The sequence below is a fragment of the Artibeus jamaicensis genome, unplaced genomic scaffold (genome assembly GCF_021234435.1).
Source record: "Artibeus jamaicensis isolate MK-2021 breed Jamaican fruit bat unplaced genomic scaffold, CSHL_Jam_final contig_1016, whole genome shotgun sequence".
Taxonomy (NCBI): domain Eukaryota; kingdom Metazoa; phylum Chordata; class Mammalia; order Chiroptera; family Phyllostomidae; genus Artibeus; species Artibeus jamaicensis.
The window spans coordinates 9,483,554-9,501,353 of NW_026521195.1; the positions used below are offsets into that span (position 1 = coordinate 9,483,554).

At 50.3% G+C, this 17,800-nt stretch overlaps 1 protein-coding gene across 4 annotated transcripts in view; it reads left to right on the plus strand.

Annotated features, from left to right (window-relative positions):
• Positions 1 to 2,144: 2,144 nt before the first annotated feature.
• Positions 2,145 to 17,800, plus strand: part of NOD1 (nucleotide binding oligomerization domain containing 1) — a 35,334-nt gene continuing 19,678 nt past the window's right edge. The window contains exons 1-5 of one of the 4 annotated variants that reach the window (XM_037126496.2): positions 2,146 to 2,359; positions 10,739 to 10,816; positions 15,023 to 15,119; positions 15,396 to 15,805; positions 17,020 to 17,194. In XM_037126496.2, coding sequence (XP_036982391.2) covers positions 15,602 to 15,805; positions 17,020 to 17,194 — 379 coding nt within the window. In that variant the 5' untranslated portion in view covers positions 2,146 to 2,359; positions 10,739 to 10,816; positions 15,023 to 15,119; positions 15,396 to 15,601. Of the gene's footprint in view, positions 2,360 to 10,738; positions 10,817 to 15,022; positions 15,120 to 15,395; positions 15,806 to 17,019; positions 17,195 to 17,800 lie in introns of all 4 variants that reach the window. The other 3 variants (XM_037126498.2, XM_037126494.2, XM_037126495.2) reach the window with 3 other exon arrangements.

The window sequence follows — 17,800 nt, forward strand, 5'->3', positions numbered from 1 at the left end:
ACTGTGAAACTACCTACTCAGCACTAGAAAGGAAAGGACTATGTACTGACACATGCAGTGGCCTGGATGAATCTCCAGAGAACTGGGCTGAGTAAACCAAAACCAGTGCTCGAATGTTACATGCCGTGTGCTTCCATTTACATAACATTCTTGAAATGACAAGTTGCAGAAATGGAGAACAGCCTCACGGTTGCTGGTGGTTCAAGAGGGGGCGGTGCGGCACGGAAGGGCAGCACGAGGGCTCTCTGTAGTCCCGGAAATGCTCTGTATCCCGACTGTATCGACACCACATCCTGAATGTCATATTGACAGATGTCACCACTGAGAGAAACTGAGTTGAGGGAACATGGCTATTTCTGCATTATTTCTTAAAGCTGCATGTGAATGTATAATTATCGCAAAATAAAAAGTTAAAGGAAAAACAAATATTAATGCATTTAAAAAAAATGGAATCAGTGTAGGAGACTTAAAAAATGACCAAGTAAACTAGAAATAGAACCAAAAGACTCTTAGAAAGCCAATACATTATGGTGGAAGTTAAAAACTTAAATGGATGGTGTATTGGTTTCCTACTGCTGCTGCAACAAGCTACCACAAATTGAGTGACTTAAGACAAAACGAATTTGTTATCTTACCGTTCTAGAGCTCCGAAGTCTAAACAGGTCTCACTGGAGCTCAAGTCACACCATCAGCAGGTCAGCGCTCCTTCTGGAGGCTCTGGGGGGGGGAATCTGTTTCCTCCGCTGCTCCGGCTTCTGGAAGCCACACACGTTCCTTGGCTCATAGCCCCGCTCCTCCGTCATCAAAACCAGCAGCATCCGGCCACGCCCTTCTGGGGGTCGCCGTCTCTGATTCATCCGATTCCCTCTTCCTCTTGTGAGGACCCTTGTGATTACATTGGGCCCACATACAAATAATCCATGATCATCTTCCCATCTCACAGTCAGCTGATTAACACCCCTCACCCCATCTGCTACTTAATTCCCCTTTGCCATAGTCACAGGTTCCAGGTATGGGAGGTGGACCTCATAGAGGAGGTGGGGAGACTAGTCTTCCTTTCAATTATGTACAGGTTCAATTATTTACAAAATGAGTAATGAACAAAGGAAAAATGGAAGAAGTTACCCAGGATGTATCCAGACAAACAGCATATGGAAAAAACAAAAGCGTTAAAAAGACACGGAAAGTAAATTCAGAATCCTAGAAGTTCTTAGGAGGGTACACGGGAGGAATTAGTATCTTCAGCACCTTAATTTTGGGGCTCAGAAGTTTGCACAAAAGAGCCCATCAATTTTGCATTTGCAAAGTTTCACTTTCTAGTTATGAAGACAGCCTGTGATGGAAATTTCAGTGTTCATGAGCTCATGTGGTCTCATGATTGGATGTATTTTAGTGTGAATAAGCAACAATTTTGTATAGCATCCCTATGCCTAATGCAGACATTCCCCATTTCAAACATTTAAAGCATATTTTATGGGGGAAATTTATTGCTGTTAAAAATCCCTTTACAAGTCGTCACAGCATAATGCACAGAACGTAAAGTGTACAACTGCCAAGAACAGATTTAAAGGCCAGGAAGGAAAACTTAGATTTTAAAGTGTAACTCGAAATGTATGCTCTGTTGCGAAATGTTCGAATTCTCTGAGCTAGTATTCATCTGAGAGCACGGGTGGCATTTTAACAAGTTTCACTGTCCTGTGGCTGGGTGGGGGAGGGTATTGGTGGAAGAGGGCAAAGGGGAATAAAGGGTGGCAGAAGGTGGCAGAAAGAGACTTGACTTTGGGTGGCGAGCCCATGATGTAGTATGAAGATGATGTGTTATGCACTGGAAACCTGTATGGTTTTATTAACCAATGTCACCCAGTAAATTCAATTAATAAAAAATAGTTTCACTGTCATACCCAGGCGTTGCCTCCAGTTGCAGCTGCTGGGTTGGCACTTTTAGGGGGATGGGCCAAGGCTCATGGCGGTGGCTGGCCTTGGCCCAGATGGAACCACAAGTTTCCAAGTGTCACCCCTGGGCGAACTCTCAGGCCTGCCCACGCTCCCCTGCACGGCGGCTTGACCGCCAATGCACAGCAGGGAACGCCCGAGGCCAACTTACTGGCCCTCCCTCGCTCGGCGCGGGGAGTGGCTGCCCCCGCCTCGCCACCAGGCACGCCCGGGGCCTCCCCACCTCGCACCCAGAGAGAGGAGCTCGGCTGCCGCAGTCCGGCCACTTCCCGTTCTGGGCGGGCCGGCGGCGGCTCCTGCCCTGTTCCCCGCTCTGCTGAGGGTGCCGCGGGCACGGGGCTCGGGGCTACGACCTAGGTCTCGGAGACCCAGCCCGCGCTGCCTGCTCTACAAACCTGGAGGCCAAGTAAGTCCCAGCACCGGGGGCCGTTCACTCCGGGCAGTGCCCCGGCTCCGCAGTGCTGCGAGCGTGGGGGGCGGGAGGGAGGCGGCACCCCGGGGGTGTGCGGGCTGCAGGGCGGCTCTGAGAGAGCTCCCGGGGTGGGGGACGGGGGCAGAAACCCGGGATTTTGAGCAGCGCGAGCAAAGTTCAGAGGCAGGAACTTTGGCGGCAACAGAATTGTTGGGCCCCGGGGGTCTGGCCAGGGCTTCTCAATCCTGCCTGCACCTTCGAATCGCCGGGCGCTCTCAACATCCAGATGCTCAGGCCGCACCACACACCGATCCCTCAGAGTCTCTGGGGCTGGGACCCAGCCTCTGGATTGTTGAAAGGTCCGGTTGATGCCAGTGTCGCAGCCAGGGCAGCAGACGTCCCGGGGCTTCCTGCGTGGAAAAGAAGGGGAGACAGTTCCACGCAGCGTAGCCCGGATGGGGTGTTCAAGAGAGGCTCAGCCATTCAGTCCTGTGGACGTGGTGCAAAACAGAAGGAATGCCCTCTTGACTCTGCGTTCTGGGAAATGCCTCCATTACTGGCACTTCACATTAAGCTGAGGGCAACCTGTAAACCTGTGGCCTTGACAACTTCTGGGTTTTCTGCTTTAGGGATGAAGCCAGGTATGCTTGCCACAGGGCTCGTCCAGCTTGTCCCTCCTTCTGAAAGTAAATCAAAGGTTTACTGTGAGCAGAGAACCATAACCTCTCCCACGGATTTTGGAAGTGCCCAGGGCAGACCCGCCTCACCCTGGGGTAGGTGCTGGGGGCAGACAGCTAGAGACAGGCTTCCTCCGAATATGCAGGGCAGATAAGAAAGGGGGGTTTAAAACTAGCAACAACTGAGAGATGGGAGAGACCTGGACTTTCAGAGAATCTGAGAAGTGGTTTTTATTTTTGTGGACTGGAGAAATAAGGTCAAGCTCTGGAGTTCATCAAACGTGGGCCCAAATTCAGATTCCATCACCAGTGACCTGGGACCATGGGCAAGTGATGTAGCCTCTCCAAGCCCGTTTCTCACCTGTGTGACTTGGGTAGACATTGTCACTGTTCTGGGGCTTACGTGGTGAAATGAGACAACGCGTGTTCGATGCCTGGGTGGCAGGCACATGGCAGGGGCTGTCACAGGTAGTTTTCTGACACAGTAGCAGTGATTTGTGTTTGGCAATTGTTTATTTAGTATAGCCGCAATGAGGGAAAGTGTCTGAAAAGCGTCTCCCTCACAACACTATTCTGCTCTCCTCCTGCCCTGCTTGGGGTGGGGATGGGGGGGGTAGGCTGTGTGGCTCCAGGCTCGGGGTGCTTTGAGGTCTGGAATCTCAGGCTACTCCCCACCAAGAGGACTTATTAACGAATCTGAAATACAGTGTTACTCCGTGTAATAGGAATACATGTCTTGATAAATGAAACTGGCCCTTAATCTTGAGACACTCTCTGCCCTATTGACACATATGTCAATAAAATGGGCTCCCAAGAAAGCTGGGCCCATCTACAGAGTCTCAGACTGGACACATGGACACACGCAGGACGCTGCTGCTGGCGGCCTCCTTAGGCCACACCCCGGCCGTGGGAGTTTCCCCCCTGACTCTTGGCCTAGGGACAATGCATTCTTCTTGGATGACCTAGAGCAGTCAGGAATCTGGAGAGGGAGGGGACCAATATCCTACCATTGTCAACGCTGGCAGAGTATTTCACCCTGGTCTCCAGTCTGTGTGTCAGTGACAATTAGTTTGATAGTAACGGCAGCACCATTAAGCCATTAGAAATATAAGCAGTGACATAATATAGGCATAAGGTCAAGTGTTCTCAGTGTCTATGCAGTTGCTGACATTTAATTAAGAGACTATCGAATTCATGTTCTTTTTAATCCAAAGAAAAGAGTTCAATATTTCTTCAAAATCCAAGACATAAACCTTTGAGGTTTGTTTGAGTTACCAGTTTTGGGGGTTTTTGTTTTTTTTTAAATGATTCTCCTTTAGGAGGAGGGGATTTTAGGCAAGACAAAATTAGAAAAGCTAAAATTGTTACCTGTGCTGAATTTCTGTCAAGCAGCAGCGACAACATTTTGCAAGTTTCTGGGAGTCCTGTTCTCTTGTATCTTTTGGACAAAGTCAGTGGTGCCTCACACCAAGAGCCTCCTTTCATCCGCCCACGGAGTCCGACCTTGTTTTCAGGAAAACTCTCCGGCCCATCAGATGCCCGCCAAAGGCGAGCGGTTTCTCTGACCTTGACTCTCGCATGAAGAAGTGCATCGTCGCTGCCATTTCAAAGAACGGATGGCTTTTACCCAGAGCCAGAAGTTTGTCACAGTGAGACTTCCTGGCTGGAAGTTCCCATTCTTGTGTTTTATCCGGGACTGCCACAGACCCAACTGTCGGCAGAAGTTGCGAGCCAGAGTCAGCCAAGGCAAACTTGCTGCCGCCACCACCCGCCTTCGCCATCCTTCTGGCCTCTGGAGCCACTGAGCCAGCCGGGCTGGGGGCCCTGCCGCTCTAAGCGTTGGCTCTCTGATGGGGCCCAGTGCCCTAACAAGGCAATTTTGTGTTGCCCTTCATTAAAATCAATAGGGTACCCCTAGTAAAAATGCCAATTTGGAATTTGTCTTGCTGAATAGTCATGTTCCTGCAAATTCTAGAAAACTATAAGTTAGAGAGTAATTAATAAGTCCACAGGAAGGCCCAGGTAACTGCAAAGTGAGCACCAGATTAGCACCAGGTTTTGGTTGGTTAATATTTTAATAAAACACGAAGTCCCCCTGTGATGTCGTTGCTTCATGATGCTGCGATCCCTCGCCCTTCTGTCTCATCACCACCACACAGGTTGGGGTGGAAAAGGTGTCAGGATTGGTAGGTATTTTCAGAGCCACATGAGACCCTGAAAATATCTGGGTAGGACAGTCACGTATTGCTATGGAAAAGCCTTCTATGATAGAAGATCTGTGAGCAGACGCTGATTTACATGAGAAAATGTTTGTGTTGTTCTAACTCCCAGAAAAGAAAAGTCGAATGACTAAGGACTTCCTGTGATTTGTTTCAATTCATTTCCCAATTGTTGTCTCTGACCCCCAAACCAAACCCTCTAGAAGGAACTGGATGGAAAACTAGGCTTTTATTGGGGGAATTTCGTAACTCCTTACAGTTCAGGACAGTGGATGGGTTCGGCCACGCCTGGACTCCATTCAGAAAGGACACAGTTTTACATTTCACAGGAACGCAGGCCCATGGATGTGTCCAGTGGAGACAAAAGACATGTAGTGAATACCAGACAGGCAGGCCTCTAATGGGAGAAACCGTGGGTTTTGGTGTCAGGACTGCTTTATTCCTTCACTGACTGCTGGACCTTGCCAACATATTTAACCATTCCCACCCCGTGCCTCCTTTGTGAAAGAGTTACCATAATTCTTTCCTTAGAGTGGTTTTGAGCGTCTGATGAAATAATCGATATAAAGCGCATAGCGCACCACCTCGCTTTCGGTGAACCACAGTTACTGTGGTAATATTGGTTATGAAGATTACTTGGGTTCAAGCACCAGCCTTGCTGTCCCCTGGTTGTGTGGCTTTGGATAAGGCACTTAACCCCTGGCGTCCGGTTTATAACTGTACACTGGGGATGACCCCACCTATCTGGAAGGGTTGGTTTGAGGCTATAAAGGAAAGTGAATGATGATGCGCCTGACCTCATGGAGTCTACCAGACAGACAGACCCTAAGTAATAGCGGCAAACCCTTACAGGACCTACTGTGTGCAACACTGTTCCAAAAGCTCTTAAGTTTGGGTTTTTCTTCCTTTTTTTCTAGCTCATTCAATCACCCCAACAATCCTATGCAGTTGTTATCATTTCCCCCATTTTCATGGATTAAGTAACTAGCCCCAAGCCCACACATACTGAGTGTTGCACCTGAGATTTGAAGCAGGGTCCCAGTGGCTAACTCAGCGAGTGCGCTACCCTCTGTGCTCACCTCCCTCACCTTCTCACGCTCCCTTCCCGTCGTTGAGAGGCAGATGTGTTTATCGAGCTGTATTTCTGGACATGGGGCCTCAGCTTCTGAAGCACTTCCTGCTTATGAATCCATCCCAGGTTTGCAACTTTTAACCTCAGCCACTGCTTATGCTGGATAATCTACTACCCCCTGGGTGGGCTGCGGTAGGGTAGGGGAACTCTGCTATTGGTATTGACTAACATTGTTAAAGTGGATTATGATGTTTGTCTTGAGATAAATATCCTCGGAGTGCACTGTTAGCCTGGTGGAATAACACATACCTCACAGGTGCGCGGGCGGTATTTGGGAAGACAGAAACTGGGCTTGGCGGTTCCTGGGATGGGACTCAGGTGAACACGAGAGCAGCCGAACAACATCCCATCACAACTGCAGTGGCCTGTTCCACGTACACTTGCTCCTGTGTAAAAACAGTTCCTTACTCACAACCCCTCTTCATCACCCTCCACCCCCGCCGACAGTTTTTGCCTCTGCTGGAGCTTCGACAGTTGTTCAAGAGCCCTGAGCCCGTGGAACTTGGGGTCCAGAAAGGCACGTCCTCCAGTTAGTGGGTTGTGGATGCTTTAGCATTTCTGCTGTGGCATGCGGCGATGGCTTTCCTGGCTTTCCCACAGGTGGGAAGGGCTCTGTCGGCTCCCCAGCCTGGCGCTGAATGAAGGCTATTAGAAAGTAGCTCCTGTCTCCTCCTGGCTCACTGTGGCTACAGTTCTCCAGCACATGGACTCCACCAATAGTATCAGGAGATGGTGCCGGTGCAGGGGTCTCTTAAGTGGTGAGGCATTGCCATGGATAGGACAGACCCGGCCCTGGCAAGTGGGAGTTTGCAGGTTCTTGGAGGAGGGAGGGGCGGGAAGCACATGAATGGTTTGCATAAGTGGGTAAGCCCCTTCGGTGAAAACAACACCATGGGTGAGACAGATTAGCAGGCTGTGCCGGGGTCAGGGAATCTGGGGTGCGCCTCTCCACGAATGAGCCTTTGCATCTAATTCTTGGGGATGAAGAGGCGTGGGAGCATGCCAGGCCCCTCGAGCAGCATGTCTGAAGGCTCAGCTGTGGGAACGAGGTGGGTGCAGAGACAGCTGAAGAATGAACACCAAGCTCAGGGCGCGCGGAGCCTCCTGGGCTGGGCAGGATTTCCTGTAAAGGGAGTAGGAGGCCTTAAGGAGCACAGCCCCTCCCCCCCAAATATTCTCTGCGTTAGTAACTTACAAGAAAAAGATAATTAACAACCCTTATGCCTAATGCATAAAACAATTCTGGAGACAGAAATGATGGTTTTCAGTTTCCACATGAAGGAGCTGAAGCACGGAGCAATGTGCAAGGTGGCAGGACCAGCGCTGGGAGGCGGTCTCCCTGAGCAAGCCCCCTCTGTGCAGTTTTCTGCGGCAGGTGTGAGTCACTGAGTGGGTCTCCTGGGTGCCAGCATCCGTAAACTGGAGCCTGGATGGGGGGATGGTTGCAGGTGGATCCCTGTCCTCCTGGCTCCTTGGAAACAGGAAGGAAAAGCCCCACAAAGTGAAGGGTGTCGGCATCCACAGGTACAAAGTGCTGTGGACCCTCCGGCCAAGGGAAGGGGTGTCAGACAGTTTTCATGCTAGTCTGTTCTCCCTCTGGCTTTAACTCTAAAGTCCCAAGAGATCTGATTTCCTTGCCCTGTTCATTTACTGGGGAATTTGCATACCGTTGAAAGGCACAGTTAGAAAAAAAAAAACTTCTTTATTTTCAGTTTTCAGGTCACAGAAAAAGCCTCCAAGCCGTGAAGGGCTGAGAATGTACCATGTATACTGGCTGGTTTTGGGGTGTCCACACTACCCGCTTCCTCATCCTTCATGTGAAGTTGTGAGAGGCCACAGCGGGTCAGTGCATCTTGGCCAGCTGAGCTGGCCTGCTCCTGAGGCAGCGCCCCACGGGGTGGCACAGGCCAGGGGAACTTGCTGCCTGAGGAGAACATGCATCTTCTTACCCTTTCATTGCCCCCCGGGAATCACCCTGACACATCCCAGGCATCTTCCAGCCAAGAGCAAGGGTTGAGCTGTGTCCCAGGCAGTTGCTGACTCTGGATACATGTTCAAGTGGGATGAATAAAAGTCTCAGGCTAAGTGTTTTGGCTATTGATCAGCAGAGTGTTTATTTCCTCCAGGCCAAGTGCAACACAAGCCTCTAAGGTAATTTACATGTTTTGTTCTTGTGGAGCGCCTTTCATCCCAGAAACCCCGACACCTTCTGTGTCGGCCCTGAACGGCATCTCCAGGTGTCCTGTGGCTCCCAGGCCTGCGGCTGTGCAGCCTTTCTTTCCCACAAGCACTCAGTCCCACTTCCAGACTTCCCGATCAGGGTTTCTGATTCAAGGCTCTGTGTCTTTCTTATTAAGGTGGTTGTACCACTGGCCCCTCAGAAGTGACTACTAAGCAGGATGTTTTCGGAACTTGGATTTTCAAAGCCTGGATAACACCAGGAAAATGACAGTCAACAAGTATATTTCAGCCCCTGTGCGGGGACTCTATCACAAAGCAGTAGATGACGCTGTACCAAGATAATGCTCTGGAAATTGAGAGCTGGGCTCTGGTTAAACTTGTTAAGGCAGCAGCTGATAGAATAAATGCCTTAGCACAGTAAAAGATGCTGGGGCCTGCGGATTGGAATTTATCCACTAGTAAACTCGGCAAGTGACATTCCCTAAGTGAGCCTGTGAACTCTGGAAATCCAATGTGTTCATTCCCCGAGCACTCTGCCAGGTTCACTCGGTTGACCTTTTTTACCCAGCATCCTCTTATGTGCTGGAGACCCGGTGACTAAGCCCATGGGCCCCGGCCCTCACAGTCAAATGCTGGGACTTGACGATGGACCAGACAGAAGTCCTGGCCTAGACCTCTGTCTCCTTGATCCTGATAAATGCTTGCAATGTGACCCGTGCTGTTCTAAGGGCCCGTTGTCCTAATGTGAGAATCCTCACAGCGATCCCGTGAGGCGGGCACTATTATTATCTGCCCTTGCAGAGAAGGGTGGTGTTTTTTTGTCCAAATCACACAGTGAGTGATTAGAGCCAGGTTGTCTGCGTGTAGAGTCTTCGTTTTTCACTGCCACCGTCCACCAGTGTGACGGAGAATTTAGGAAAGAAAGTAGCACATCCTCCGAGAAGGGTGGGGATAAAGAACCAAGGGAGTTTTAAGTGGGAGGGAGAGAGGCAAGGAGAGGAACAGGGTGGAGTCCCTGCCCTTTCCCCATTCTGACAGGTGTCAGCCCCTGGTGGGGGGGGGATGAGGTGACACTCTAGGCTGCTGAGGGAGCTGCTCTAACCAGAAGTAAGCAAAGGAAGCACTTGTCTCAGAGCCGCGAGGCCTGGGTTCTACTTGTGGTGGATTCTGTCCTTCCCAGGGCCTCAGCTTCATCGTTTCTAAAACAGGAACATTAGACACATTCTGTCCTATTCCAGAAGCCCTCGGTTTCAGCCCACGAGGGAGGGGCTGGCTCTGCACGCAGTCCACAGGGTTTCTCAGCCGGAAGAAATAGGTGCTTGGCTCTGAGAGACAAGGAGCCAGAGGCGCGTGACTTCCTCCCAGGGGGGCCCAGGCAGCTGTGGAAGGATGTCTGCCCCTCACTGCCGCCCGCCCGCAGGGTGTCCATCGGCTCTCTCTGCCTTCCGTTCTTTGTAGTCAGGGTGGCATTGTCTATACGGAGGTCAGACTGTGCGCTGCTTTGACAAGAGAGAAAAGCAGATAGAGAGCAGGAGGGAGAGAGCAAAAGAGAGAGGCGGAGGGATTTTTGTATCTGCCTTGTAATTCTGAGGAATTAAGTGCTTTCCGATTAAAGTAAATGAGTGTTAATGGAGCTTAACAGCTTCAAATAATGATTGTAGCCTTGTCCATCTGCTAAATTTTCTCCAGAGGCGGCCGTTAGTTTTCTGGTATGGCAGAGGCACACAGGACTGGGCTTATTTTCTAGGAAAACAAAACAAGAAAAAGGAATAGACCAGAAAAAAAATTCCACAAAAGACAAAAACCAACCATGAGAGACACGGTTCTATGCAGACCCAATGAAGAATGGTGGCAGCTTGAGTTGATTTAGTTTCTGAAGGCTAGGAGTGTAAAGGAGCTAACACTGTGATGGATTGTGCAGCCGGGAAGGGCAGACCTGCTCTGAGCCAACGTGCTGTGTGTGTTCGTTGCACTGCTCTGTCCTGGCATACGAGCGTGCTCGATGTCCGCTTGCTCTTCGATCGTCTTTGGACTGCATTAGTCCATCCACTTTGCTGTTGGGCAGCTTGAGAGTGGTAAAGCCAGGCTGCTCAGATCATCACTTTGCCCTTGAATTTCCAAGTGGTTCATGTCAACAAACATGGTATAACTATCTCCTTCACAGGAAAGGTCTGAAGAGGCTGTGGATCTTATTCGCCAAAATGAGCCTTATTCAAGAGAGCAGTAGTTTCCTCGGGGAGAGGTGGGTACAACCCTTGGCATTCAGGGATATGTTCACTGTATGCCTGTCTTTACAGTCGGGCTGGCGGAGTGTCCTCTCATTGGCCTTTTGCCATCTGGGACTGCAACAAGCCATATGGCCACCTTAATACAAATCAAGAGTGTGTATAGCTTCATATTTCAACCTTTTTTTTAATGTAGATTACTTCTTACGTCCATTTTCTTAAGTAGTTAACTTCTAAGCTTGAGGTAGGCAGGAAACAATACTTTATGTTAACTTTTAATTCTATAAATAAAGTCAGTTTTATGGTATCTGAAGAATTATAGGGGTTCTTTACCATGAGTGGTCCTTTAATGTTGTGGGTTCTGTCCCCTAGAAACTGTCCAAGGAAGGGAGAGGACTGTGGCACATATTCTTGGCCATACTCTTCACAGTTCTGTCTCTGACCGCTGTCTGGAAACTGGGCCTCCATTTCTTAATGTGCTCAATGCTCTTGTGCAAAATTGTGGTGTCCACCAGGCTGAGCTAAGGTTGTGCCCCAGCAGCAGATAATCCCAGACTCTCAGGAGCCCACAGAGCAAAGACACATTTCTCACTCTGTATGTACATCTCAGGTTGGCAGGGGGCTATCTTTATTGGCGTTATCAGTGGGCCCTGCAGGGTGAAGCCACCACCGCCTCCTTGGAGCTGCATGTTGCTAAACTATGCACCGATGTCAAAAGCTTCCTGCCCGAGGTCACTCATTCCCCTTCTGCGCACATTTCATGAGTCAAAGCCAGTAATTTCAAGGGGGTAGAGAAAGGCGATCCCACCTGGTGCTTAGGAGGAAAATCCCAACCACCTCATGTGGTCATCCTTTTCTCACTGTGATGTCTTTCAAGGAAGGGGTAGGGAAGTCCATGGAAACCATCTGTGGTCAGTGAAGTCACACCACATAGATTCCTCCTTTCTCTATGTACGGAACCATTGACCTTTTCCTGAGGCCTCTGAGGTTGCAGAGAGCAGCGGCATGTTGGGGAACCACATTCTGAGAAGAGAACAGAACTTGGGGAAGGGTAGGGCCAGGATGGGAGCAGAGGCTTCCAGCCCTGGGCCAGGTTCCACGGAGCTGGCAGAGGCTTCCGGTCTGTTTCTGTCGGTTCCAGCTGATAGGCAGGAAGGGTCGGCAGCAGAAATGCTTGTAGGATGGCCCGACTGTGTAGAGCGCACTGTTTAACAAACTCGGGGGTGTGATTCCAGGTCAGCATCTACTGCATTGGTAAAGAATGTCTAAGGAGCAGGACTCATCTGTCAGGAATCTTATCTGCTGGGATTGCAACACCAGTTTGCAGAAAGCTGTATCAGTTATTGCGAAATATACAAATATATTATAAAAGAGTACATGGTGATTCCCAACGATTGGACGTCTGAGAAAAGAGTGACATCGGGAGGCCAGTGTGGGTGACAGGAAATGGTTTTATTGAGGGTCTCCCTGCCTTACCCCCAACAGTTTGGATAGAGGCCAAACTCCATCTGTGCCTCCTAAGAGGGGACAGTCACACTGCTGGAAGGGTGACCTCTACATTCAGACTCTGCTGGGCTGTTTGGCACAGAACGGAGCTGCTGCCGAGTGCACGAGTTTGCTAGTGTCCTTCCAGGAACAGGGCACGCTGCAGTGTCTCTGTCCACGGGGTGGGTGTAAGGACACATGGGACAGGGGTTGGCATGCCTGGGTGACCCTGGAGACTTTGCCCCTCAGCAGGAGGCAGCCTGTGCACCACTCATGTGTTCATGGTTGTGGGGACTCTCTGGATGTCTCAGATTCAAAGTCCCTCGGGAACCGGGGCTCTAACCACTTCTCTCCTCCCCTACAAAGGGCTCCAGGAGGCCTGAGGAAACCTTCGGGAGATGCGGACACTCTGGCCCTCTCCACTCATTTCTCCTGCCCCATGCTTACCATGGGGCACTCTCTGCCCTGCCTGGCTGTAAACCCTCTGAGGGCAGGGAGCTACTTAACCTCAATGTGCCTCAGTTTCCTGCTTTGGAAATCTACAGTACCAGTGACCTCTGCCTCCTACCATTCAGTCCTAAGGATTCAATGATTAAAGTTGAAATGAGGTGATAATTGCCAAGTATTCTCTGTAGGCCAGCCCTGGTCTAGGCACTTGGAGAATGTTAACTAAGGAATCCTTAGTTAACGTGTTACTGTAAGGAATGTTAGTCCGTACAGTAACACTGGCCAGTGGGGGCTCTCGTTTGAGGAAACTGAGGCACCAAGAACGGTTACCTTGCTAATGAGCCCAGCTGGCCCCAGAGACCATGTCTAACCCTGGGTTATCCTGCCTCTCACAGCGAAGGGACAGATTTGACCCATGCAGGGCCTCAAGTAAAGCACTTACCCAGTGCTCACTCTGATCACTCCCTGCTGGAATCCCCAGGCGACACGAGGCTTGATGCTGGATCACAGGAGAAGGATGCGTGACACTGTGGCATCCTGGCGCCTTTCCTGCGCCCCAGGCCAGGGCCTGGCACGGGGAGGTGCTAGTGTTCAGCGTCGTCTTTGTTCCTCTGCTTGGCACAGAGAATTTCTCAGATTCAGGGCTTTAATAGAGCAAAGAGTGGTGGGTGGGCCTTAGTTATTCTTTATAAAGTAAAACCCAGGTGAGCAAAGCATCTGTCAGAAACCAGCCTGTGCAGCTGAAAAGAGAAACACGAAATAATGGTGAAGGTGCAGAAACGTATGTGCCCTTGACCCAGAGCAACACGGGTTTAACTTTGCCGGTCTACTTATGCGTGGATTCTTTTCAATAAACATTGTAAATGTATTTTCTCTTCCTTATGATTTTCTTTTTTAAAAAAGACTTTATTTTTTTAATTTTTTGAGATTGGGGAAGGGAAGGAGAAAAAGAAGAGAAATACTGATGTGCGAGCAAAACAATAATCGGTTGCCTCTCGCACACCCCCAGGTGGGAAGCTGGCCCACAACCCAGGCCTGCGCCCTGATTGGGGATCAAACCAGCGACCTTTCAGTCTATAGATGACACCCAAGCCACCGAGCCACCCCAGTCAGGGCCTCATGATTTTCTTTTTTCTAATTTACTTTGTAAGAGTAGAATATATAATACACAAAATATGTGTCCATCGACTCTGTTATTGGAAAGGCTCCCAGTGGGCTAGTTAAGTTTTAGGGGGTCGACAGTTCTACAAGGACTTTTGGCTACACGGGGTTTCGTTCCCCCAACTCCCTGAGTTGCTCAAGACCAACCATAGTGTGGTACCGAACACGTGAAAAATCAGTGTGGGCACCGCTGCCCGTAGGGGGAAGCAGAGAGGGAATACTCCAAAATCTTTGTAGTGGGTGGTAGGTGACTTTTTTTATCTCTCATATTTTCCTCAGTGAGCAGGTATTGCTTGTACACTTGGGCAAAGTTGTTTAAGCACAGAAAGGAACGTCTCTGGAGATGGGGAACATCTTTCTAAGTTTTTTTTTATTTTAGCATCTCAGTTACAAAGAACGCACATTTCCTTTCAGGGCCCCCTGGGGTAGTGGAAGGGGAGGAAAGAAGCAGTCTGGGGTGAACCCTCTAGACAGAGGGAGGGAGGACGTGCGTGCACGTGCTCTCTGGGGCAGAAGCGGGAATGGAAGCCACCCTCTGCCGTGCGTCCTGGTTGCTCTCCTGAGGTGGGACTCCCTCATAAGTGAGTCCTTTCTCCCAGGTGTCCCGGAGACCATGCTGCGTGCATCTGACAACAGGTTGGCCACAGTGCCCCTCTAAGCCCCTCACCTGCCTTCCCCAGACTTTCAGCGGACAATGACCTCTCTCCATTCTGGGGTGCCAAGTTCCCCTCATTCAGAAGCCTTTGCTTTCTTTCCTCCATTATCATTACCTTCTGTTATTCTGTTTGGTTTGCATTTGGTGGTTCGGTGGGGTTCTGTCGGTCACACTGTCTGTCTGTCTGTCTGTCTGTGAGCCCCCAGAGGGCTTTATTCCCTGGATGTCCTATAAGCTGCACAAATGCACGGTGACTGAACAAGAATTATGAATGTCAACCAGAAGTCTTCTGTTCTTACTTTCAGGTGTTTCAGCAGCCCCACTGCCCGTCGGGCACTAAGACCGCCTTGGAGCAGCCCTCTCCGGGCAGGTGGAGCTGTCTGTTCCTCCAGCCCTACCACCCCTCCCCTTTCTCCTAAGGCCAATTTCATTCGTTCGCTCACCATTCATTACAATCTTTTCTTTGATTTTGCAGATGCCAGAAAGACACTGAACACTGAATATTGAAAGGGAGAAGGTTGTTTTAAAATATTCTGACTTACTTCAAAGAACAATGCCAGGAACTTAAAAAGGTATTGTTAACCGCTAATTTAAATTTCACATTCTCAACTGGTATTCCTTCTAGAAACCGATTTTCTAAAGCTATGGCTCTTAAAAGGGGTCATAGAATTGACCACAATAGAAAAGGCTGAATTGGTATATCATAGATAAGCACTTTTCTTAGTGGACTAGTAACTAATCAATCATGTCATCCCCTAAAAAGTTTGTCTACCTCTGGTCACTGACCTTAGCAAAGGAACCCACAAGCAGAAGCAATTAAATGAGGATTTTTTTCTTTACCACGATAGATCCCTGTTTTCAGCAAGACTCCAGCTTGCTCTGAACAGACATATTCCAGGACCAAAGGGAGCAGGAGGAACCTTTCCCAAGGTCTTTGCCTTCTTACAGGGGCCACGCTGAGAGGCAGGGGCCCTGGGTCCTGATTGTCCTCTGCCAGGAAGACACATTCAGCCAAAGATGAATTTGGGACAAGTAGCCACTTGCTCCTTTAACCATGGAGAAGCAGGGCCACAGTGAGATGGAAATAATCCCCTCAGAGTCTCTTCACTCCTACATTAAGTTGTTGAAAAGCAACCGTGAACTTCTGGTCACTCACATCCGCAACACGCAGTGTCTGCTGGACAACCTGCTGAGGAATGACTACTTCTCGGCTGAAGACACGGAGATCGTGGGCGCCTGCCCCACGCAGCCTGACAAGGTGCGGTGGGAGGGATTGGCCTGGCCGGAGGCGGGGCTTGGTAGCCAGAGGGGCTTCTCCCGGTGGACCTGAGTGAAGAGCTTTGGGAGTGTAGCCCACTGGGCAGAATTTCTCACTGTGGCCATTTCTAGAACAGAAAGGCTGGAGTTATGGGCTTATTGCACAAAGAGGTGCCGTGCCTCTGTGCTCATGGGAAGAGCAGATTCCTACATCTCTCTTGGCTGTGAGCATCGGTTCCCAGCAACCGATTTGTAAAGTCACTTTAAATTAGCAGGAGGGAAAAAGAAAATGAGCATAAACCAAGAGCAGTGACGTCCACTGGGGGTCTTCACTTTCGAGGCTGGGCCACTGCTCACTGCTGGTAAGACTGGGTGTGGCCTTCTGGCTCGGGATGACAGCATCCAAAGCCAGGTCCACAGTAATGAGTTCTCCCCACTCCACTGTGGGAAGTCTCAGCAGCCCTGGGTGTCACACCAGCTTTGTGTCATCTGAAAAATAAAATGGGCAAGACCCAATTCTCCTTCCTGCTTAGAGCAGTGGCAGGCCTGCTGGGCTCGGAAGAGACCAGAAGGGTGTCGGCAAAGTACCATAGCTCACTCTGGTCATTGTTCTCCCCCCGCATGTTAAAGAACACAAAAAGCCTTTTGAAAGGTCTGCCTTACGTGGGGGTCTGTCGTCCCCTTGCTGTGTGACCCAGTGCCCACCTCACTTGCCTCTGGGGTGGCTCTTTCCCCTCAGCCCTCACTCCTGGAGAGCAATAGTGTTTGTTTCAGAGAGAAAAGGAGACACAGAGAAAATTCCCGAGGTGGGCATGGCCTGGTTGGGAGTCTGACCTCACTTTCAGGCTCCTGAAGGCCTCCTGGCCTCTTACAGCTGTGTGGTGCCCACATTTTGCCTTGTGTGATGTACACTCAGGGTTTCTGTGTGAGTTATACACGGGACTATTCTACTTATTATACCCACGTATAATGCACATCCTTATTTTTCCCTCAAAAATCTGGGCAAAAAGTATGCATTATACATGGCAAAACACAGTATTTCTAGCGAATGTGGCCCATTCCACAGATTCTAGGCCTTTGACACAGAGCATCTCACTTGAGCTGGGGGACCGTCTAAGGCCGTAGTAAGAGCACGGGGCCCTGCCGTGTGCACCTTTTCCAGGAGAGGACACCCCAAGCGCCAGGCTCCCGCCCTCATGCTTGTGCCGTTACCAGGTCCGCAAGATTCTGGACCTGGTGCAGAGCAAGGGCGAGGAGGTGTCAGAGTTCCTCCTGCACGTGCTCCAGCAGCTCGAAGACGCATACGTGGACCTCAGGCCGTGGCTGGCGGAGATCGGCTTCTCCCCTTCCAGGCTCATTCAGAGCAAAACGGTGGTCAACACCGACCCAGGTATGAGTCAGCCCTGGGGGACAGCAGACGGCAGGCGGACAAGGCCCTGGTTTTGGCAATGCTTAGAGGGTGCACTCAACAGGTCATGCAAGCTGGCCCACCACAGGCCCGGGTGCTGGGTTCCTTTTAGAAAAGGAGAGCTGGTCCCTGTCACCCACAGGTAGCCCAGGGAACTGTCACTGAAGTGACCACGTGCAGCTGGTCTGCTTGACGGAGGAGCTCATGGGAGGGTCGGAGTGACCTCCTACTTCCCATTCTGACGTGGGTAGACATTCTCATGGTTGTGCAAATTCAAGGTTGCATTTTCCCCCCTTTTAAAAATCTTTCCAGATTTGATTCGAGGCAAAGTATTCTTCTCTCACCCCTGCCTGCCAGTTCCTATTTCCAAAGCACCATGGCACCCCATGAATTAACTGAGTAATTCAACAAGTGTTAACGAGCCGAGGCACCTTGTGGGATGCCAGGGTCCAGTCAGGCCCAGATATGGTTCCTGCCCTCAGAGAGGTGACAGTAAATCATCATGCGAATGTATCACCTCATCAGGGGCCGGGGGTGGGGGGTCTTCTTCCTGTGCTCGAACCCTTTCCACTTTGAGACAGTTGCTGG